Source organism: Adelges cooleyi, unplaced genomic scaffold (genome assembly GCF_023614345.1).
Source record: "Adelges cooleyi isolate 19-005CV unplaced genomic scaffold, UGA_ACOO_1.1 ACOO_flye_CR_arks_rails_tigmint_CR_PRNA_23, whole genome shotgun sequence".
In the NCBI taxonomy this organism is placed as follows: Eukaryota; Metazoa; Arthropoda; class Insecta; order Hemiptera; family Adelgidae; genus Adelges; species Adelges cooleyi.
In genome coordinates, this window is record NW_026095893.1 from 17,004,465 (window position 1) to 17,029,717 (window position 25,253).

Sequence of the window (25,253 nt, forward strand, 5' to 3'; positions counted from 1 at the left end):
ACGGTTTTTTTAGACTATTTTTAACGATTGTTTTCTAATTAATGCGATTTAAACAGCTGCTGATTCAGCCATTTTGACAAGAGCATTATTCTAACAAGAGCTGTGTAAAAGTAAAGGTCCATTTTGACGGTTTATTCGGCGGGGCGTGCGACGATTCGAAACATCGGTTTTGGAGTATTTTTTTTTTTGTTTTTCCGAAACATGATTTTTGATTTTTTTTTAATCGTGATTTTTCTGGTTTGGCCCGTCCGGTCAGTGTGTTATAACGACGTGGACGGATGATTGTTATGTGCTTGTATATAACATGATCAAACTGATTAGCGGAACAGTAATAACACGTTGGGCCACGATCCTAGGCGCTGTTTAGACCGGGCAATTTATTGCTCTGGAACGCACGGCCGCCGAGAGTATGATTAGTGGGTCGGGGGCTTTTTTTTATATATATATATTTTACTACATTCATACATATAGGTGTACCTATATGCTCACTCTCACTCGCTGTGCTCCTTGTACGTCTCCGTCGTTCTACACACTACTCGTCCGTTCTCATACGTCTTCCATATTTTATCTATACCTATATAACATTTTTTTAAACGGTACATAATATGTGCCACTAGTAATATAGTACCTAGTTGTGGCCCAGTTCGGGCAACACAAAAAAATATTATTCACCTCCTCCTCCGACGACGACGACGTTTGGGTTCAAACACAATTTTTAAGTGAAGATGAGGAAAAAAAAATATCAAAATCGTCCTAGCTAATGACGATTTTGTGTTTATTCCCCTAAATCACAAGACCGGTTCACAACGTGAGTCCGCTTACGTTAATGATCCATATGGTGTGTTTTCCATTAATCATATCGACTACCAGTGGCCGGTTCGCGCCTCTTACCACACGGCCGGTGTTTCTTATTCTTGTCATCATCATCGTCGTCGTTATCATTATTGTTAGTGTCATTGTTATTATTATTATTATTATTGCGAGTGTCGCCACTACTGTACGACGGTGTCAAACGATTACAATCCACGCGGAGAGCAAACAAATAACACTTTGGTTCGGCTAACCTAACCTAATCTAACTCGAAGTGTGTGTTAAAATTAATATATTTCGACTTAAACCAACGATACACAGATACACATATATAAATGCCACAAAAATGGCAAGTAAGTAGTACACTGTTAGCAATCTAGCTTATTATAGGTAGCTACCTATGTCAGCTGTGCCCAAGACGTGGTCCTGAAGATTGGTTGTTTAGAGGTCGCTTTAGCCCTGACGATAGCAGCGCTTTAGAGTTGAGATATTATTATAATAATGATAATATATTTATCTGAGATTGGGGATCATATACGGTCTTAGTCGAGCCTAATCATTGTCGGCGAATCCATCATTTTAATCAAAGAACAATCGAGAGTGATGTTCCCGACGACAATAATTACAGCAACAACAATCGGACGGGTTTGGAAACTAATAGTTTTTTTATTATTATTATAATTACATTTCTCACGTGTTAACGGTATATGCTATACAACGTGACCACGGCGGGCACCACACAATGCTTATAAACGATAATCATTTTTTAACGGGTTAGGTGAATATAGACGCCGGTCGTGTTAAGGGTAGGTACAAACGACGACGGTTTCAGGGTCAGGTACCGACAATAATATATATTATTCGGGTTAAACGGGTTGGGGGTTAAACAACATCACGGCCTTAGAGAAATAGGTGTATAACGCGTTTTTTTTTTCGAAAACCTATTACCGACCGTTAACGTCACGTCTTGGCCTCGGCCTCGGGGAAAAGCCATTGAAAAGTCATTTTTTTTTTTTTTTTTTTGAGAAGCGCAAGTGGAAATCCTTCGGGTCCCGCCATGATGTTTCCGGAACAGGAAAGCACTCACCCCTTCGAACCAATACTCTGTCGAAGGGGTCGCACCCCTTCGTTTTGATTCGCCGTTTCCTCGTCGGCCGCCGCGTAATGTGTTCAATTAGTTTTATTACAAAACGCTTCATAAATCAAAAACGGTGTTTCGTTTTTCAATAGCCCTATGCCGGCTGTGCAAGGGTCGTCTTTGTGGTGACCACCTGACCACGCAATGTAAAATATTATTATACTATATAGTCGTGGGGCGGGGGGAATTCCACGAGACCTAACCGCGAGCCCGGTTTATACAGGGTGATTCTTTCAACGCAAAAACTACTTAAAGTTTTACAAAACAAATGTTTAAAAAAATTTTTGTGTATAAAATACTAACTTTGTATAATATTAAATACTTTTTTTCGGTATCTCCCCCCCCCTTCCTCGAAAACTCGACAACAACTTTTAGACAAAATGTACATTGGAAACATCCGTATTTTAAACTTAAAATAACAGCGAACTTTTATTTTTTTTTTAATAATAGTTTCAATATAAAATAATAATAGTTAATACGATATCATACTATGCCTATAACAAAGTTACAGGTTACCATGTGACAGCGTATCTACAGTCAACAGGTGTCTAAAATATGTCTAAATGAAAATAAATTCAGTTAATTAATTTCAAATACGGAGGTGAAATAACAGTGTTAGTTTTAAACAGGGCCAAACAAATTTAATGGATAAAAAGGGTTAGGTAATGGTATTTTCAGATTGAAGTGTACGGGATTCAGGGAATGACTGTGTACTTAGAATCTGTATTCAGAATTGTTTTAATTATTTTTCACAACATTATTGCACGCTGTATTCAAAATTTGTAAAATTGTTAAGGGGAATATAACATACATTTTTTGTTCCATCGCACAGGCTGAACCAGTGATCCGCGATAAGTAATCTGAAAACAGTTTTGAATTCGTCATGAAGTTTACTCACTATCGGTCAGAGTACTTTTTTAATACCTTTATCCTACTATGTATAAAATACGTTTGAATATTATATAAAATTCCAAATTTGGAAAGAGTTTAAGTTAAAAATTGAAAAAGTACTCTGACCGATCATAAGTAAACTTTATGGCGAATTCAAATCTGTTTTTAGATTTTTTATCGGATCACTGGTTCGGTCTGTGCAATGAAATACAAATTGTGTGTTTTGACTGAAAAAACCGACCGCATGCAATCCCTTAAATCTTAATAAATTGTGTTAATGTATAGACTAAGAAAAGTGTTTGGTGTATAGCTATGAACCTAAATATTAAAGAGGCTGGGCTTAAATTTTTTAAAAATGTATAATATGAAACCCTTGTGCATAACCATAAAATATAAATGCATTGTTAAACAACATGTTAAAATAACAGGGCACTATTAATAAACTGAATTGTTTGGGACATTGAATAGTCTTTTTTGAATAATACCAATTCCTTTATAATGCTAAATTAAATGTACGGTTTGAATTTACTGTTTCAGATTAACCTATACATTTTACACCGCTAGTGTAAAACGTATTACTCATGTGTTATTCGCTTTGACGCAAAGCTTAAAAAAACAAGATGCTAAAACAATAAAAAAATGTGTAGTTCGCTGTTTTGAACTAGAGTATTGAACTAAACACATAAGTGTGTTTACACACTGAGTGTTGTTTTCGCGTTTTATTCGTAACAATAGTACGCACGCGAAATGTACTTTCTTCGGCTAAACATTTTTAAACACGTACACAATTCAAATATACCATTCCCTTCGCCTCGAAAAATATTTTCAAATTTCGTGAAGCACATATCTCTGTAAAAAAATATAAGCCAATATGTTGTTGACTATTGTATAGTAACCAACTTCTTTGGTGTTGTACTTTAACTTTAAACCGGGAAATTCATAATTTTTTATTTAAGAATAAGAAGAAGCTTTTTATTTCTTGAAAAAAAAAATGAATCTAAAAACAATAATTTTAACTGGAACCGCCTTGCTTTTCATTATTATGTCAGCGTATGCAGGTAAAATAGATATAGTTTATTATTTTATTGTTTAGTATCTTCTGCCATCAAAATAATTTCAAAAACATATAGTACCTATATTATAATTTTTATTTTGTTTTAGAACCTCCGGCCATCCAAATTATTTCAAATATTTCGAATACTGTGGTCGTTTTTATCAGTTTTTTTTTTAACTTTTCTATGGCTTTGTACCTCTTTATTTTGTTTTTCTAAGAGTTTTTACGGAGATCCCAATTTAACACTTCACATATGATGTAAAATTTCCTCAGCTTTCTGAATACAATTTTAGAAATATTCTCAATTTTTGGGCAATACGAAAAACTCAACTTTTAAGATTATAAACTCGATTTAAAAGACTTTCAGTTACGCGAAAAAAAAACAATTTTTTTCAGATAACTGATATTATGTTACATATGAATCTGATTTGTAATACATTTTTTTTTTAATGGCTGAAGATACTATAAAAAAATAATCCAAAAAAAAAATTGAGAACGTTCTTTTCATCTTAACAAACATGATTAAAATCAACGTTTGTTTCTAAAAAATGTCGAAAACAATTTCTGATTTATTATAGACTTCGGGTTTTTATTATGAAAATTTATAATTTATATCAATTTAGATCACGCACAAAAACAAAAAAAAAAGTGACAATTTTCTGCATTTTTTTATATTTAGTTTTTATGAATGTTGAAAATGATCTACCTGAAATTCCATTCAAATCGAATATAAATTAAAACAACTGTGTACATAGCCCCAAAACAATAAGCATTAGGATGCATTGGGATAAATAAAATATTTAAGTACCTTTTTTCGATATTTCAGCTCATCCTGAATTAACTCCACCTAATCAAGGTAAGTTTTTGAGACTGCTAACTTATATAAATTCAATATACATTTTCATTATTATTTTTTTCAAATGACTGTAAGTTCGATGATGATATCAGTTTATCATGTGACATGTCCATAAGCATATAATTGTATAAAATTGGATGTCTAGTTGAATAATTGTTTAAAAAATATAATTTGTGGCAAACAAATTTGAACGCTGTAGATCAACAACTAAAAGTTTATATGTTTCAGGTGCACGTCCATTGTGGCCAAGAAACCCACAAGGACGACAACAACCACCACAACCACCACCACAACAACCACCACCACAACAACCACCACAACAACAACCACCACCACAACAATAACCACCACCACCACAGAATTGTAAGTTATTGTGACTCTAATAAAACTTATATAAGTCATTAAAGTATAAACTGCATATTTATCAATCTTTTTTAAATGACTTTAAGTTGGATGATAAAATAAGATCTTGTGCTTTACAAAGATAAGATACTAGCAGTTTTTAAATTATTTTCAATAAAGATGAAAATGTTTAATTATTATATTTAAAATTATTTTATAAACAATTGTTTTATACATTTCTGATATTTTAAAACAACAGTTATTTCGAAATTAAAACAATGGATACTAGTAGATAAATAGGTACTAAGATTTTATTTAAAATGGAAACGCCTTGTAATTAATAATTTATAAAGGAGCCCAACTTATTTTGATTTAAAATTCATGTGTAAGCTAATTATAAATAAACGATTCCACAATATTTTAAAATATATATATTTTTTTTTATGCAGCATAATGACAATGTGAAATTTAACAACAAATCTGCAGTATCTCTGACACTGGACACAGACGTCACATTCTGAAAATACTTATGCTTACTAATTATCATTATTATGTTTCATACTTCAGATTTTACTAATAACTGTTCCAAACAATATATTTTGTTACCTATCATATAAATAATATTATGTTTATTACATATTATTCCTGTCTACCAATAAAAATAATATTTACCAGATAAGTAAATTTGTATATTGTTATATTTTATTTTATTCCAACTATTTGTTTTTACTTTTACTTACTCCTCTTATAATCCTGTTTTAATTCTTCGTTATAAAATGTCTATAGAAGTACGGTAAGTCGTGTCAATTGTTTAAGTTTATATGTTATAACAAATATAAATGTACAAAATATAACGAAGGAGTGAGTTTTTATACCACAAGAAAATGCAATAAATTATGTAACTATTCAAGTATAACTTTCTATAGCAATATAATATAAATATTATCTACAAAAAGTTTAAAGTTTAAAGTTTTGGAACGAAGTTCCTTATCGCGGGTGGGCGAGGGGACCTAGCCGAGAAAAAATGTAACGCGTTATGAAAACTATATGTGGTGCGGTCGAGCGTGATCGGTTCCCAAGAGTGAGTGGTACCGGGTTCAAATCCGGCTCCCCTCTCAACACTTTTTGCATTTTTTTTTTACAACTTTTATGGTAATTTATAATGCAAGAAGTCTAAAAACTTATAAAATATTTAGGTAAAAAAATGCAAAAATTGTTGAGAGGGGAGCCGGATTTGAACCCGGTACCACTCACTCCTGGAAACCGATCGCGCTCGACCGCACCACATATAGTTTTCATAACGAAACCTTTACGAAACCTGTAAACGAAAGGGACTTTTTTTAACTTTTATGGTAATTTATATTGTAAGAAGTGTAAAAATTCGAGTCAATATTTTTATAGACACCTGTTTAAAGTGATCATATTTTGTTTTTTTTTATTTAAATTTATTTTAATTAAGATTTTTTCGGCCGGGTAAACCGCAGATCTGAATTTTTCATGTACAAAGTTTATAAAAAACATGAAAAAATGTACATTGGAAACAATCGTATTTTTAAACTTAAAATAACGGCAAGCCATAACTTTTTTTTTAATATTAGTTTCACTATAGTACAATAATAGTTAATAGGAAATCTTACTATGACCGTAACAAAGTTATAGGTTGCCATGTGACAGTGTAGGTATCTACAGGTTTTAACGGGTGTCTAAAAATGTTTAAATGAAAATATATTGAATTAATTAATTTCAAATACGGAGGTAAAATAACAGTGTTTATTTTAATTTTAGTTTTAAACTGTAACAAACAAATGTAATGGGTAAGACGGGTTAATGGTATTTTCGCGATTCAAGTGTACGGGATTCAGGGAATGACTGTGTACATCCGTAATTGGAATGGTTTTAATTGTTTTTCACAACATTACTGTACGCTGTATTCAACATTTGTAAAATTGTTAATCTTAAATAGTTGTGATAATGTATAGACTATAGACTAAGAAGAACTGTTTAGTGTATCGTCATCAAACTAAAATATAAAAAAGGCCGGGCTTAATTTATTAAAAAACGTTCATGTACAACCCTAGTGCGTAATGATAAAATATACATGCATTGTTAAACAACATGTCAAAACAACACGGCACTATTGATAAACTGAATTATTTCGGACATTGAATAGTCTTTTTTGAACAATATCTATTCCTTTATAATACTAAATTAAATGTACGGTTTCAGTTTAACCTATACATTTTACACCGCTAGTGTAAAACGTATTACTCATATGTTATTTGCTTTGACGCAAATAAATAAGATGCTGAAACAATAAAAAAAAATGTGTAGTTTCGCTGTTTTGAACTAGTTTGTGTTTACACACTTAGTGTTGTTCTCGCGTTTTATTCGCAACAATAGTACACGAAATGTACTTTCTTCGGGCAAACACATTTACAAACGATGTACACAATGCAAGTATACCATTCCCTTCGCCTAGACAAATATTTTTAAATGTTGTGCAGCACATATCTCTGTAAATAAATGTAAGCCAATATGTTGTTGGCTGTAGTACAGTAACCAACTTCTTTGGTGTTGTACTTTTACTTTGTATTACTTGAAAAGATGGATTTTAAAACAATAATTTTGACTAGAACCGCCTTGCTTTGCATTATTATTATAGCGCATGCAGGTAAAATAGATATAGTTTTTTATTTTATTTTTTAGTATCTTCTGCCATTAAAATAATTTCAAACGTTTCGAATACTGCGGTCGTTTTTATTCGTTTTATAAACTTTTCTATGAATTTTTACCTCTTCATTTTGTTTTTCTAAGCGTTTTACGGGGATCCTAATTTGAAACTTCACATATTATGTAAACTTTCATTAGCTTTCTGAATACATTTTTTTTTAGAGAGCTGATATTAGTTTTATATATGCATACGATGCCATTATGATAAATAAAAAATGTAAATTATTTTTTTTTGTATTTCAGCTGAACCTACTGGTGCGGACAGTGGCATAAGTGGTATTGAATATATATTTTTATTATTTTTTTTTTCAAATGACTGTTAATTGGATGATAATATCAGATGTTGTGCTTTGCAAATATACTATCACTTTAAAATAAGTTTATCATGTCCATAAGCGTATAATTGTATTAAATCGTAAGTCTAAAATGTTAAAAAAAAATAATTAGTGGCTAACAAATTTGAACGCTATGGATCAACAACTAAAAATTATTATATTATTATATGTAGATACTTGAAAATTAAAAAAAAAAATTGTAAAAACGAGTATTTGTAATTTTTTTATGTTTCAGGATCACGTCCAGAACCATATTTACAACCAGTTCCACTCCAAGCTCTACCACCAGGAGCAGTAATACCAACACCACTCCCACCAACACCACCGCCACCACCTCCACCACCCCAACAACCAAGACCGAACAGTAAGTTCTTGAGACCCTAAAATAAACTTTAATAGGTTTCATTTATAATTATGTACTTGAGGTGTGTACCAACTTTCTGCTCTATGCGAATTATTCCGAGGTTAAATGTTTATTTTGACTGGACTAGTTATAAAAGTATAATTCAGTATGCAATTTTATCATTAGTTTTCCAAATGACTATAAGTTGAATGATGATAAAAGTTTTTGTGCTTTACAAAGATACTAGCAGTTTCAAAATTATTTTCAATAAATATGAAAATATTTAACTACTATATTTAAACTTCTTTTATAAACAATTGTTTTATACATATCTGATATTTTAAAACAATAGTTTTTTTCGAAATTAAAACAATAGATACTAGTAGATAAATAGGTACTAAGATTTTATTTAAAATGGAAACGCCTTGTACTTAATAATTAATAAAGGAGCGCGACTTATTTTGATTTCAAATTCACGTGTAAGCTAATTATAACTAAAACGATTTTTTTACACAATATTTTAATATTTTTTTTTTTTATTACATGAAGACTAACGAAAGTGAAATTTACCTACAAACCTGCAGTATCTAAGAGCTGTGTCACATTCCGAAAATACATATTATGCTTACTTATATAATGTGTATATTTTAAAATGTTCATCTTTGCTTATTATTATTATGTTTCAATCTTCAGATTTTACTAATTACTATTCCAAACAATATAATTTGTTACCTATCATATAAATAATATTATGTTTATTACATATTATTCCTGTCTACCAATAAAAAAAATATTAACCGAATAAGGAAATTTGTATTTTATTATAGTTTATTCTATCTCAACTATTTCTGTTTACTTATTCTTCCTCCTCTTGTAATTCTTTGTTATAAAATGTCCATGGAAATGCGGTATGTCGTGTCAATTTATTTAAATTTATATGTTATAACAAATATAAATATACAAAATATAATGAAGAAATGCGTTCTTATACAACAAGAAAATGCAATAAATTATTCAACAAGTATAATTTTCGACAGAAATATTACATATTAAATATTATCTACAAAAAGTTTAATAATGGTTTTCTTGTAACGATACTGTGGTTTATAGTAATATAGAACTTGACACCATTAACAAGCATTCGTATGGTATGTTTAAGCATATATGTTTTGCCAAACTATTATTATTTACTCAATTATTGTCATGAGCAAATGACGAAACAAAAGACCATAGGTAAACGCGAATATTGCATATAAAGCTCTGCATATGACCTACAAGAAAATTGTTTAACCTAATTTAAAAGAAATACTATAGTATCGTGGTGTTGAATTGAGCTGTGAAATTCCTTCTCATATTTATTTTACTTTACATTGGTATAAAATAATGCTACATCGAAGCTGAAAACCGAAAAATAACATGTTTTTATGACTCGCACCATAATATTTGCAAAAATGATAAACTTTTCACGTTTGTTTGTAAACTATACACATTTTTCTTGAATTAATAATTTATGTTAAAAGTATATTAATTTTAGAAAACCGCAATAACATAGTTTCTAATATAAAAAGCACATCGCTGTACGGTTATTAAAACGATTCGTGGTCACTTGATCAGACTGATCTTGACATTGATAGATAAAATGTTTAACTTGCTTGTAGTAGTGGTTAATAAACGATAAGTATAAGAGCAATTAAAAGACTGGAAAGTCTGAAAAAATATTTTACTCTCTTCACCGCACGTCTATCACTTCCAATGCCGAAGAAGTGGGGGGAGATACAAAAAAAAAAAGTATTTTACAATAAGTTGATATTTTATATACAAACAAATTATTAGTTAATAATTTTTTTTTGTAAAAATCAAAGTAGTTTTTTTGAGAGAACTAGTGTAGGGCCAAAGAAAAAGAATCACCCTGTATTGTATATTATAGCTGTGGCCCAAAACGGCGGATGATGCACGTCGATCAAACCGGTCTGGCCGAACGACCGTCGTGATGCCTAAGTATACATATATATATATATATATATATATATGTGGACCTCTAGTATAGGTATATACGCCTATTTACCCGGCCCGGTATAGTCGGTAATAATCCAGTGGGTCCTAAAGCATATCCCGCATGGGAAGCAAAACAAATGTCGTCAAATTTGGTTCTTACGGGGTGGATGATGTTAATATACAATATCATTTTGGTCGGCCCCCTCCCCCTCCCCCTGCACAGTAATCGATTGATGAAACCGCGTCGGGGCGACATTATATACAGACAACATACCTGCACAGTGTGTAAACACACCGAAAACTATTGTTCGTTTATCGGTATACAGAAAAAAAAAACGGCACCGGTACAGCAAAGATCAATTAAATTTAAAAAAAAAAAAGAGCAACGCACGTTTTATTGTCGGTGTTCTTATATGCGGTCTAATTATATGTACGAGCCAACAATGGGAAAGCGCGTTTTTTTTTTTTTTAATAATAACGATATAAAAAAAAACACGGTCCGGTCGCGTCGGTCAGCGGTTTTTTTTTATTACCAAGTATATATTTTTATATACCGTAATTCGGATGTAGCACCCATTTCCGCGTTAACACACATATACAGCTGAAAATGTATATTATTATTATTATAAGATCAGCCGATCTCGACCGATACGCTACACACTTATAGCGCAGCCCTATAGCGACGATAAGACGCTGTCCCATCGTCTCTCCATAATATATACATATTAATCTACCGAAGATGCGATTATCATTATTAGATAGATATTCGCGTACCTGCGAGCCACGCCACGGCTATTAATAGTGGGTAATACAGGCATATAGGAGATGATGATAATATTAGATATAATAGCGGCGTTTAAATATGCCCGGCCGAGATCGTCGAACGGATATAAAAAAAAACCATTTGAGTAATTCGATGATAGAAAATACTATTATGAGCGCGGAACTGGTCGAAAGTTAACCGAATGACCTACACTGCACACTGTTGCACTCTGTATTAATGATGATAATTTAGAGAGACCGGGATTTTTGAAAAAAAATAATTTTATTTCCTTTTAAAAAACACAAGATTATATATATATATATATATATATTAACGGGCGCCCGTCGCGACAACCGGTGTCCGATTTCAGAAAAAGACTCTTGCTATAATTGCATGTATATATTATATTATGTATATTATAATAATATATATTGTATAATATGCACCAGGGAAAATATTGGGCGTTTTTTTTTTTTTTTTTTGGACACCACAATTCCCAATATACCTGGTACCACCAAGTATGTGTACCTAAACATTGCGGGTTAAACGATATTATCGTCCACGTATCCTTATGTACAAATCCCGCTGCGACAAACCGTCTCATCTTCTAAGTAGTAGTGACCTTGTGTGTGTGTGTGTGTGTGTTTACACGTATAATAGTCGAGACTATAATATATTACCGAAAATATTTAGCTGTTATTTGTATACACACACGAACAAACAAACACTAGGTTATTAATCAATCGTTTGGACGGTTTGTAGTATTTGCTAAAAAAATAATAATAATATATTTAAAACTAAATAAATACCTAGACACGGAAAAGACGACGCGGCGGACGGATGAAAAATGGATTCCGCCGTTTTTAGTTTGAAAAACAAATAAAAAACTTATCAGATTACTTAAAACGATAAGAGAAATTATTTCAAAAACGTGGACCGTAGTGTGTTGCCTGACCCAAAGAAAACTATCGACAAGTAGGTTTGGAATGTCTCAACGTGTAACATTTGAATAATATTTTGAAAAAAATAAACGACTCCGCCGAAATATGTTTGAAAAGCATACTGTCCATTGATATTTCAAATCTTAAAATATAAAATATCCATATTTTATAAGTGTAAAATAATTTTACTTTTATAAAAATTTAAAAAAAAAACATATATTTTTAAATAAATATGTAGGTATGTTATTCCACATTTTTTACAATACTTGTTATGTATGAAAATTATTAATAAATGTTAAAAATAATGTCGCCGACCTTAGAAAGCACACGGTATTTGTTTTAGAATAATTTTAATTTATAAATTAAAGTATTTTCAAAGATTTAGTCACGAGGTCCGACAACTAAAAACACAAATATTTATAAATTATATTTTCAAAAGTTTGTAAAACTATTGTTAGAGATGATTTCTTTGTTTTGTTGAGTACATTATTTTTCGTTGGATATTTAAAAAAAAAACAGCTCATAAATTAGTAAGCACAAATTTTTTAATATTTAGAAAATATTATTTTGCACCATTTATTCTGTTGATATTTGCTGTCAAAATCACGAGGCGACACTATATATCATATAAATGTATTATTAATAACAATATTATCATGGTTTAATAAACGTTTTTTTTTTGTATTTTCCATATGTGGGTTAGAGAGATACAGCCCGACGGCATATTTTCCCGGTGAGTTCTTACCGAGTGAAAGTGTTGTTTTTTAATGCGAATTTTGTGTGTATGTGAACGACGCCGTTTTTAAACCGTTTAGCTTGCGGACCGCTTGTGGGTCAGCCGAAAAAAAAAAGCTAATAACAATAATAATAGGTAATAATGGTAGTAATAACTGGTATACAATCGATGAAACGATCGCCTTCGGCCGCGCGGATGCCGGCCGAGCTCTTCTTGCGTTTCAGCCGCGGTTTAAAGAATGAACGAATAAATCATTGTTAATTGTAAAGAATGAGTGGCGTATACGCCGGCCGAGTTCTTTGTACTTGGCCAACACGCTGACACACACACACACACACAAACAGATATACCGCAAGTTTTATATTTATTACAGTGTATACGTTACGCGGTGTGTTAATTGAACGACGCTTTATTTTTGTAAAAAATAAAAAATGTGGGAGGAGGAGTAGCGAAAGACATCCAGCGACAATTACAACAGCGTTTCCGTTGTTGGTTAACTGTATACAAATATTTATATAATAGGTACATGCGTCTTAGTGCGAGCAACCGACAAAACCGTTCGCAGTGATTTCCAAATGGTGTAAAATTTTAAAAATTACAAGTCAATACATACGGGTGGGTCGGGGAGACTTAAACGCCTAATGACGTCGCCCATGCCCGAATCTACTCCTTATGTACACTGTCCGGACGCTTTCATCTGTGATTAGCTTAGGTATATGCACATGATTGATCTACATCTGGTCGGCGCGCCGGTTAACGGGTACCGTTTATACCGTACATGTTATTATATATTTTTGTTCATTTGTGAACCTTCTTATAATGCGCAACACGAGTTGAAAACGGCCATTTATCGATATAGAAAAACCGCATAATTATATTATTATCCGGCACACACGTTAGTTAACCAACCCCAGTGCGTGCCGTTCCACAATATTCGTCTGTAGAATGTCTTTGTTGTGTTGTTGGCGTTTATGACCTAAGAACGCATGTACCAACCGACTTGTGCTTGCCCGCCATACACACAGTGTGTAATGTGTACCGGCGTCATGTGGCCCGTACTTGGGGCAACAACAGTCAATAAGAAAAAAAATGATAATAATAATAATGAACATTTTTCGACTTGCGGTCGTCGTGGCCGCCACACGGTAGCTATTAAGTCGTTTGTATACTGAAGAATAAAGAAAAACGGACGTTTAGACTACCGGGTTGCGTTCCAAACGATCATACACTTCATGTATATCCATCTACCCAATTATAATAACAGTATTCTTAACACACATGCTTGTAAATTATTGAGAGAAAAAAAACTCAAACAAATATAAAAATCATCATACCTACCTACCTACCTAACACCATTTAGTAAACTAACTAATATTTATAAATAATCAACTAAAACTATTAAAAAAAAATAATAATAATAAAATAATTACCTAGCGTTAAAAATTACCAACGAGAAATAGCCACAAAACATTAATTAATAAACTTAACATAAATATATAAAATAGCAAAAATGTTGATTGTTGTCAAACAAAATATTAGTCAGTCATAACCCTACTTAATGTTTTGATGCTCAAACTATGACCGTTAACAAAAGGGTTTCAAATATTTTGAAACAAATTTTCTAAATAAAAATCATTTTTGAATATGATTAGGTACTATACAATTATTCCCTAAAGTATTTCAACTTCCAAGTTCATATCCCCAAATCCAAATCCTGAAATATAATATTTTAATAAAAGCACAACATAACACGTCATTATATTATGTGATTTTTAAATCATATACATATTTTGTTTTTAATCATTGTAAAACATTGATCAATTATTATAACTGTCGAGTAGAGGAAAATTTCACAGAACGTTCAACCAGTTTACATAATAATGTGTTTAGTGTTTACTTAAAAAATGTGTTATAATAAATTTAAATAACAATATTTTCATATTATAAATTATACATATTTTTTTTAAAACTATTTTTGTACAACAATAGTCAAATGTTTTTATATAAATTTCATTTTAAACAAAATACTTAAAAAAAAAAACACAAACGTGTTACAAACTGTAATATTTTATTGAAAAGCTAACGTTTAAGTAACGTCGTTGGTTTGAATATGAAATTGTCTTGCTAATCTAAAGCAATTTATCAAATATTATAATTTTCATGTATATATAAATATAACCCAACTATATAATACTATGAAAACATTTAAATAATAATTTACAAACATTGTACAATAAAAAATTTAAAATATTATTGTAATTAATATTTGCTGTGTAAGTAATAATAGTGAGCTAGTATAAGACTCGCTGGCATTACCCGTATAATATGTATCAAAGGGGTTTTTTAAACACAAAAACGTATCATATGACATTTATTAATATTATACTTGCACATGCACTTTTTGCGCCTGACGTCACCACGTCGTGCGGTTTTATGCATAAAATATCATTTTTTTTTTTATTATGATAAAAAAAAAAAATACAAACTTCGCAACACACTAGACACCACAACGTCTCCGGAACTCGGAACCATCTCAATTCTCATATGCTATAACCGTCATCCGAAACCTAACCGGCTATATCTAAACTCTATGGCCATCTCTCGCGGGTTCGATTTACGGTGTAAATACACAAAAAACAATAACCACCCCAATTTTTCGGCAAATAACATAAATATACACACACAGAGTGTCCCTCCGCCGAAAGACAACACTGGACGGGCAAAAAAAAACCATATGTGTGTGTTCCTCGCAAACACTCTTCGCGTTAATGCCCTAAAATATTTACCTACACTACATCTTTCGGGCTGTATAGAAGCGGACGGAAAAGGGGGGAGGTACCCACGACCCATCACAATAATATACCCCAAACAAACTAGTGTTGTTAATATTATATATGTGTGTATACTTGAACCGTGACTGCATCGTCGAGTGTGTGCGTTGCTGTCGTCCCAGAGAGAGAGAGCGAGAGAGGAGACATCGCGTTAGTGCGGTTGCCCGGATCCGAAAAGACTTCATTTATTATAATTATATTATACACGTTATGATCGGATGCACCAGAATAATGTTGGGACGCGCCGATGAAGATATACTGATATGGATACGGTCTGGGGGCAAAACACCTTTGGGGTCGTCCGCGAATGAATAAGAACGCGGCGGACCAAACGAAACTGACAAAAAGAAGAAGAAAAAAATACAACCACTCTCGAAGTGAGTGTTTGTAAAGTACGATTGATTTGTTTGCGGCCAACCGCCGATGCGCGCTTAATGTGTATTGAGAGCTATATAAAACCATCCACCGGTCGTCGGTTAGGAGATACGGCGAAGACCTAGGGCGAGAATCTGCTGAACTGTGCAGAAGAAATATATTGAAGGAATTGTATATGTATTTTTTTCTGTGTATCCATTTTGTACACACCACGAACAAACGAGATAAGAACTAAGATCTGTTGTACAATAAAAATTTGTCGGTAAGCTGGAAAAACAAAATCGTCCGTCCGCCGTTAAACGCGGTCTTCTTTACCGACGGCCCTCCAAAAAGAAAAAAGTTTGCGCTGGATTTATATGATATTTTGGCGACAAACTTCAATTTATCGCCATATACTGCCGGTATATGACATTTTCAACTGAACCCGCTGTTTTCCCGGCCACCTTTTCATTCCGAACGATTTAACGAAATTAAAAAACCCTAACGGAAGGGTTAAACGGTCGCCCGGGCACAATGGAACGCGGACAACGGCGGTACATCTGCCCCGGTGTACATATAGGTACACAAAAAACTAAATAAAAAGCCAATGAGAAATAATTTCCACATTGTATATCCGTTTCCGCATGTCGCGTGACGCGCATTCGATGGACTTGTGCGACTCGGAGAACTACTATATGCAAACAAAACCGAAAAAACTGTTTTTTTTTTTTTAATACTACCGAAGACAAAACACACAGTCCAAGACACGAATAATAATTACTTAAACGGTTTTTATAATAATAACGACGACGAGGAGACATTGTGTAAACAAGATCCGTCTTCACGATCTTCACACGCGCCGAGAGTTGGAGTGCCTTAGAAAAAAAAAAACCTCAAAATATTAAGTATTATTAAGTACACAATAAAAATATACACTATAATACGATAGTGCCTCGACTGTGTGTGTGTGTGTGTATTGCCCGTTCGTGTATATTAATACTGTTTAAGTTCACATGCACCGGTTAAGTCTGTGTGTGTATGTATGTGCATGCTGGTTATTATTATTATTTTTTTTTTTTGTTACATCCAACCCCAATAATTACGGGCGTATCACGACCGCCACGTTAACGAGATTGCCTCCTTCTACATAATATTATACCTACCATATAGCGGTACCATATATCCTGTACACCGATGATTCGAGTTGCTCTCATAAGATTTATATTATTATACTTACATATTATATATAGGTACGTGCACAACGGCCGTTTCAAAAAACCGATATGGACGCGTTCTTCGTGCACACACACACATAGACCTCTCTACTATACAAACGTTAATGTGCATATTGTATTTATTGTTATATTATATAGTTTATTATAATTTGTTGGCGATCGTTTCGAATTTATTGGTTTATCATTATATTTTATCCCTATTAATTAAACGCGCACATAATGTAGCACTCTGGGGCGGAACAGCCAACGACCCGGCGTGTGTGTTTTACGGTCTTCGAGGATGATAAAATTTAAAAAGCCACAGGAGAACTAGGAACGATAGGGGGATGGCTGGGTAAGAGAGGCGCGAGTATAGTACCCATATATTACATACTGTTACTTTTGCCGTGCACTATCGTCGGATAGCGCAAATAATAACAACAATAATATACACAGCACGTGTTGCCGGAACAAACAACATAGAGTTGAAAACTCATCCGACGGAAGTATCGGTACAATATAATATAATATGTATAAGGCTTTTGCAAACGGATTTTTGTGCCCGTACACAACTCTTAATGGCGGGGGTGGTAGAAAAAATAGTGACTAATATAGCGAGACACGTGAAGAAAGATAGTTGTTTGTACAAAATTATTTCTCACCTTGAAATCCGAAATTCCTCTAAATTCGAACAAATTTAGGTGAAGGTAGGAAATCACAAACAAAAGGACAATTCCGTGGGATCATTTTTATAGGCACAAATAAAGTGAATAGGTGTAGTAAAAAATCTAAATTTCTAGCTCAGGACTATATCCACTCCTGGATAATTATGGTAATATAGTAACAGTGTTAAGACAATTTTTTATTTAAGTTGAAAACAAGAAGTTAATTTTAAGATAAACGATTTTAATCATGCATAATTTAAATTTTAGTTGTAAAAAAAGTTATTCCAAAATAGGTACAAACTTTATGAACGATTTATGAATAACTAAATATTTTTTTGTGAGGTTTCATTCAACTATTCTATTAGTTAGAACGTTGCATTTTTTTTAAACTTACAAACACTAGTAGATATCTATAATTTTGATCATTTAATGTAATAAAAGTTTTCTTCGAAGGCTTTTTTTTTTTTACCATAAGCATTTTTTGATCGTTTTTACTACTTGAATAATTGATTTAATGACGATCGAAAAATCGATCATGGATTCATAGTTGATTTTCTGTTTTATACATATCATACGCACAATTATTGCTCAACACGGTTTATTAGTAGTGTTTTTAAAGTAATTGTTTCACAATACAAACAAAAATCTACCGTCACATTTTCAAAAAGACTTTCTTTTGTATGCAACTATCGTAGTTGGTGGAGAGGGGGGGAGGGAATGAGTAGGACAATTTGGTTTAACGGCATCACGGGCAATTCATTTGTTTATAGCTTTGCTGTGCTAATCCGGGGGGACACCCTGCATATTATGTATGCCAATGTGAACGTAATAAATACCTACCTAACCTACACCCAGTGCGTTTTTAATAATACACAGACGGTGTGCGGGCGAATGGGATTTAACAGTAAACCGCATCTTACGGCTTAAGCGCGCATAATACAGGGCAAACTCCGGCGCTTAATCAACGGCTCCGGCCGACCGCGCTCTCTCTCCCCAGAAGAGGGATTCGACCACGCAGGCCATAACGTATAAACGTGCGGCTTTATATTGATTGGCGAAATTGTTTTTTTCCTTCCCTAATTTATGGACGGACACGTTCCCTTCTTATTCTATATCATTACACATATTTTATTACATTTGTACGCATCTGCTAGGCATCCCTCTCGGTATCATTCATTCAGTCCGACTTCTATTCCACATGACTTGCAACCGCCGCCACGCTATTGTACAACATATACCGGTTATGTCTCGGTTACAATGGCAACGTCTCCGAATATGACCGCTGTTAATCATTATTGTTGTTAATGTAAAATAATGTTGTTACTTTGATTATTAAAAAAAAAAAAATAACATCTACTTTGAGGCAATTGTTTAAGTTCGGTATTATATGGTCATTGGCGCAACAAGGGGGGGGGGGCTAGAGGAATTCAAATCATTCTAAACTTGTTCAGGCTCTAAACGAAAATGTCAGCAACCAATCAGGCACAGTCCCCGAGTAAGGTTTGTAAAATTCCCAGGGAGCTTTCAGATTTTTTTTAAAAGTTTGGAACTCACATCATTGCATGTCTTGATCGTTAAAATATCAGGCAATTTATGGAATAACTATTTTAATAATTGCACATCAAGAAAAATGTTCAAACCTTGTACATTCCAGCCTCGCGGAAACGATCAATTAGTTTGGTTTTACTAACATAACATTATAGAAGGTTACATAGTGTAACTTACATGGCGCAATTCAACAATGTAAACATACACTTAAACCCCTGTGGAATGACGTTGTAGGAGACAATGAGCCATTGTCTACTGGCATGTTTTAAATTCGAAAGAAAAAAAAAATTGTAAAACTTACATTCGAACCGAACGACACTTGTACAACGTCAACGAAAACAAATTCTGATCTCATTCCAAAAACATTTTTATTCAATTTTTTCGTTTTATGTTGCCTGATTTATTTTCAAGTCTTTCGAAAACAGTTCAAAAACACATTTTATCTGTCTCTAGCATTTTTGGGAAAAATCAATAAAATATATTGCTAAAGTGTACTAAGACAAAAATAGTATCATTACTATTGCTATTGCTATTACTATTGCTATTACTATTACCATATTACTATTACTATTAGTACCAACTCAAGTATCTTAGAATTAGTTAGATCAAGTTCAGACGGCTCCGGTATTCTAACACAATGCAATAGTAAAACGATTATTCATTCCGTACACATGACGGATAATAGTAATTAACAGCTCTACGCGGTTAGGAAATCAAATAGTCGGATTACAATAATACAAATAAAAATAATACTATTATAATAATACGTCTCGATGGTACTTAATAATATTTTACCGATGTCCGATACACAGCTGCGGTGTCTGCTAACACATACTTCCGAGGAAACCGGTATTATAAATGTGCTTATTCTTGTTATTTATTGTGAAAAATATGCCGACCGCCGTTTATAATGGCGACGGGGAACGGGTGAAAAAAAATCAACCTGTCGCTGTTTTTTTTAAACATTATTTCGTCGACTTCGACGTTTTGCCCCGGTCGAGTTATACTCATATCATATGTGTTGTATAAGTTAAGTATATACACACACAAAGCAGACGACCGGATTTTTTTACTAGGTTGTTCGAATTTCGGTACCAAAAGTACTATGAGCACTTGCACAAATATATGATTTATGCATTATATCGTAATAGATGATGCACGTGATATGCATCTTATATTTTCGGCGCATCGTCATGACCTTGACGATGCGCCGAAGTTGACCTATTCGAGTATAGCGCTGTGTCTTTGAATTGATATTATAGTAGCAAATTAGTTACAGAAAATATTTCATGAGCAGATTAAATAAAATAAAGTAAAAATGGAGTCACTGTCGGTTTTGGAAGTAATAACGGTATCTACAGCCCGGAAAAAAATTTTAGGTTTTCGGATGAAATTTTATCCACCTGACTGGAGTAGAACAAGAAACCAACAAATAATATTAATATATGTTTTCCATTGAATATAAAATAAATCTCTAACAGATTATCCGCCTCCGTGTGAAAACCAAAGTATAAATTAAATGTTTATCTTTAAAAGAAAAAGTATCTAGCTTTAGAAACTGAACAAAAGTCACATTTATTAGAGTTGAAACTTTAAGGTTTTGGTACTACATCAAATTTCCAATTTTTGTGTACCAATTCAATATGAATCACTAAAGAAAAATGTATTGTAAGATTTTTAATATTAATTACTAAATTGTGTGTGTCGTTTGTGCGTTTTCCCTTTATTAAGAAACATATATGTATTATTGTTGCCGGTTTAACTTAATGAACTACAAAAACTATAACTTAAACAATTAAATCTTAGTACAGTTGTGTCATCCCACAAACAAAATACAACAAAAAACCTTTCCATATTCCATCAATGTAGCTACAAAGAGTATACTGTCAAATCGAATCGAACACAGTAGGGTATGACGCACGCTTTTTGTAATTTTGTTTTATATTAGATTAGTTTTTTTTTTTTTATGAGCCATTAATAATTTTTCTTAGAAAGTATATTATGACATCAATCTGACCGTTAAAAATCATATTTTAGAAGACAATTTGTTTCAAGAAACAATCTATTTACTTCTCCCCGCCGTCTCTCGGGTTTGTTGTTAAAAATATGGCGCATACATTATTTTTGTTAATGCACACTTCAAGGCCACGATTCAAAAAACATCCGCAGATATACCTAATGTGTGTACAATACAAATAGCAGCGGATTTCCTCGGGTGACCCAAAAACATCAAGTACCCGCACAATCGCTGTCCAAAGTCTTGACGGAAAAAGGGAAAGGAGAGGTGAAGTAAGGACGACTTGCGGCAAGCGGCGATTGTGACGCCGAGAAAAATAAGGCGCTTTAAGATTATAATAACAATAATAATAAAAAAAAAACAAGAACAACAATAACGATAACTACATCCATCATGTTGTGATGATGACGAAACGCCACAATTACATTATTATTATTTTCATTATTATTCTTATACACATGATCGGTTCGAAACACACGGCGGTCCGGGTCTTGTACAATACCGCATTGTACAAAAGCTGTTATATTATTACCAGTAACCTAAACCGAGCAGGGGAGGCACGTCGAGGCCTAATTATTATTATTACTATTGAAATATTACATTCGGATGGGTGCACGTCATCGCCGCCCGCTAACGACTATACACAATGTCTGTATTATCAGTGTACGACGGATTAACACGCGGAGGCAACATAGTATACAACATATGATTGAATGGGCGACGAAAAAAAAAAAAACTAGGGCACAAGCCAAAATACAATGTACTTACCCGTGCCGGCGACCGACGGGTCCTCGGGGGACTATAGTACATGATTTTTGGTGACGGTCTAAACGACCATCAGTTCAATTTGGACTTACAGCGGCGGATAGCCGAAAAGGCCTTGGGGATTTTGCAGCACGGGATTAGGGAGACTGCCCTTCCACTCCGTTTGTACACTTAACATGTATAATATGTGCTTATTTCACGTGGAATGAGCTGACTTGTACTTACTACACATCACTCCCGTCTCGCTTCGTCACAGGTTTTTTATTATTTTTCGTTTTTTTTCCCCATAACATGACATCGAATTTGGCGTGTATCAAGTTAGAGTTATGTAACTTTTATTTTTTTACATATATATTTCATACTTAATACAATATCTATTTTTATTTTTCTTAACTTATTATCACCAGTGATTGAAGAAAACAATGTTTTGAAGTTTCCGAAAAATTCCAAACACAAGTGAAAACTGTTGTGTCGATTTCACACGGAATGGCCCACAAAGTAATAACACATAAAAAAATAAATAATATGAATAACAACTATAATCGACCGCCGTCATATTATGCGTTGTTGTGGTGTACGTGTTGTGTACCTACACGAAATTATTATTACTATTATTATTGTTATATACCCCCCTCCCCCCCAAAGACTGCCGGCGGTCAGTACGACGAGAAGAATCATTGACATTTAATTTCCCGTTTCGAAAAGTCGATAAATCAAAATACGAGTTAACGCTCTTCCGAAAAAAAAAAACACATATGATAAAAAAAAAAAATGTGTCTTAGTGCGTGTAATTGAACATAAGAGGAAATACCGGCGGCGCCTCGGACAAAACGGTTTTTTCCCTCCCTCCTTCCCCACCGGTTTTTTTTTTTACTATTAGCGAATTGGGTGCGAAATTACACATTGTCTCCGGGGGCAATAATAATATATCAACGTTATGATTGGTCATTAACATTGGGATCTTGTGTTGTGGCCGCTAACATTGTAACGGATCCGGCTTCTCCTCCTCCGCAACAAACCGTGTTGCGTTTAGGCAGATTATTATAATTTTTATTTTTCGAATATTATAATGATTCATAAAAGGAACAGCAAAAAAAAAAATTCATACCTTGGCTCCTTTGAGAGAATCAAATTCGTTTCAATCGAAACGGTACAATATTATAGCCATAAATTATCTCTACCTATATAGATAATATACAGATGGTCGTTTTTACTGGGAAATCCAAGAGGAAATTTAAAATTATATATATTAGTAATGACGGACAGTGTAATTTTTATTAGATTTTAATTCGACCGACTCGTATTTAAGATCAACACGTTACTCTAAAAAAAAAATTCAACCGGTCGCCCTTGGCAATAATAATTATAATCTGTTGGTGCCAATACAACGGCGTTTAACGGTTACACGTTTTAGTAATTCCACACGGTTGTCGATGATTGTTATTATCGCAATTCAGCTAATTGAACGATTAATTATACTGTAGTTATATTTTATTGTTTTTTATTTCCAGACGGCTTGGCCAAGTTGTTAAATAACAAAATAAAAAAGAATGTATAGTGTTACACTAATAAATGTTATGTTTTTTTTTTTTATCTGTGTCAACGAACCAAAATTGTATCTTTTCCCCTGTCCTATTCCCCCAAAATTAAAATTGTTTCTCAGCGGAGGATTGGTGAGGCTTTCTCACCAGTTTAGTTTAGGCCAAACTGGTGAGAACGGTCATCAGTGTTGTACCTAACTCAACCGTTTTTACTTAAGTCTTCCCTGATAAGTATTTAGGAGTTTGATTAACAGATGATAATCGTATTCTGCAGAATAATAATGTTGAATCGAGATGATTGATTTTAGTTGTAAAAATGTATTCAGTTTCAAGCGGTCAATGAAAAAGTAGCGATAGCATTTAACAAAGTGTGTAATTGTACTTTTTTTTTCAAACACAACTTAATTAAAACTATTAGCGTTAAGTAATCCGAATTGGTTTTTGTTATTTTTTTTTTTATTCCGGCCAGACGTGCCCGCCAACGCGAAAACAGAAACGAGACAAACGATTCGTTTCGCGTCTAATTAAATAATCAAAGCATACTAATTAGTGGCAGATACGTTTGTGTGGGATACAGTGTGTATGTATATACAGACAAGACAACGCGTGTACACGTGACACTGATACATAATAACGAGGGAGGTTTCACTCGATTTTTTGATATACAGCAGACGGTTTTCGATGATAATATTATGGTATACACCTTTGTGTGTGTATACACGGTACACATCCTCAGACTAGGGAAAAAAACAATATATATACATTATATATATGATTATTATTATTATTATTATATAATATAATTTTCATCGTCTTCGTACGTTTCGCCCCTCGTCCATCATCATCGGTTTACATACACCTCAAAGGTTGTCGGACGGGGGGGCGTTTCTTAGACTCTCGGTTTCTATCTCTGAGCTCTCTCTCTCTCTCTTTGGTCCATCGAGTATATATCCCAACCAACACAAGTATACACACACGGTCGCTGGTCGAGGAATTGGTGTTTTTTTTTCTCGGGATCTATATCAAAACCAAAAACCGGGAAAAAATATTACACTTTTCCCCCGTGTGTGTGATGCGACGTGTAAGTATATATAATATGTTTAATGAGTATCGACCCGAGATGTGATACAACATAGGTATAAACCTAATGCCTATGTATTATAATATGATGCGGACGGACGTCAAACGAGCGCCGGGCAACAGCGTGTCATCACACCGGACCCGAAGAGCACAGCACGGACACTATCATTAGAACATCACTCGACGCGTTATTACCGGGTCACGTTTATCCAGCGTCTTATATACTATTATTATTATTGTTATTATCATCGTCGTTCGGTACCTAGCTCGTACACACGAATGTGTACATCTTTTGGGTAGGGGG

At 33.3% G+C, this 25,253-nt stretch overlaps 2 protein-coding genes across 3 annotated transcripts in view; one reads left to right on the forward strand and one right to left on the reverse strand.

Moving 5' to 3' along the window:
* Window positions 1-25,253, reverse strand: part of LOC126836037 (lysine-specific histone demethylase 1A) — a 414,770-nt gene that overhangs the window by 213,885 nt on the left and 175,632 nt on the right. The gene's annotated exons all lie outside the window — the stretch shown is intronic.
* LOC126836040 (acrosin-like) lies at window positions 7,647-9,153 on the forward strand. Its single transcript, XM_050569004.1, has 4 exons — window positions 7,647-7,762; window positions 8,065-8,097; window positions 8,392-8,520; window positions 9,049-9,153. The coding sequence occupies exons 1-4, from the start codon at window positions 7,696-7,698 to the stop codon at window positions 9,051-9,053; spliced, it is 234 nt and encodes a 77-aa protein (XP_050424961.1). The 5' UTR covers window positions 7,647-7,695; the 3' UTR covers window positions 9,054-9,153.

Coding starts and splice junctions, on each gene's coding strand:
- LOC126836040 (XM_050569004.1), top strand. CDS start 7,696: ATGGATTTTAAAACAATAATTTTGACTAGAACCGCCTTGCTTTGCATT. Junction 7,763..8,064: donor TATTATTATAGCGCATGCAG/GTAAAATAGATA, acceptor TTTGTATTTCAG/CTGAACCTACTGGTGCGGAC. Junction 8,098..8,391: donor TGCGGACAGTGGCATAAGTG/GTATTGAATATA, acceptor TTTATGTTTCAG/GATCACGTCCAGAACCATAT.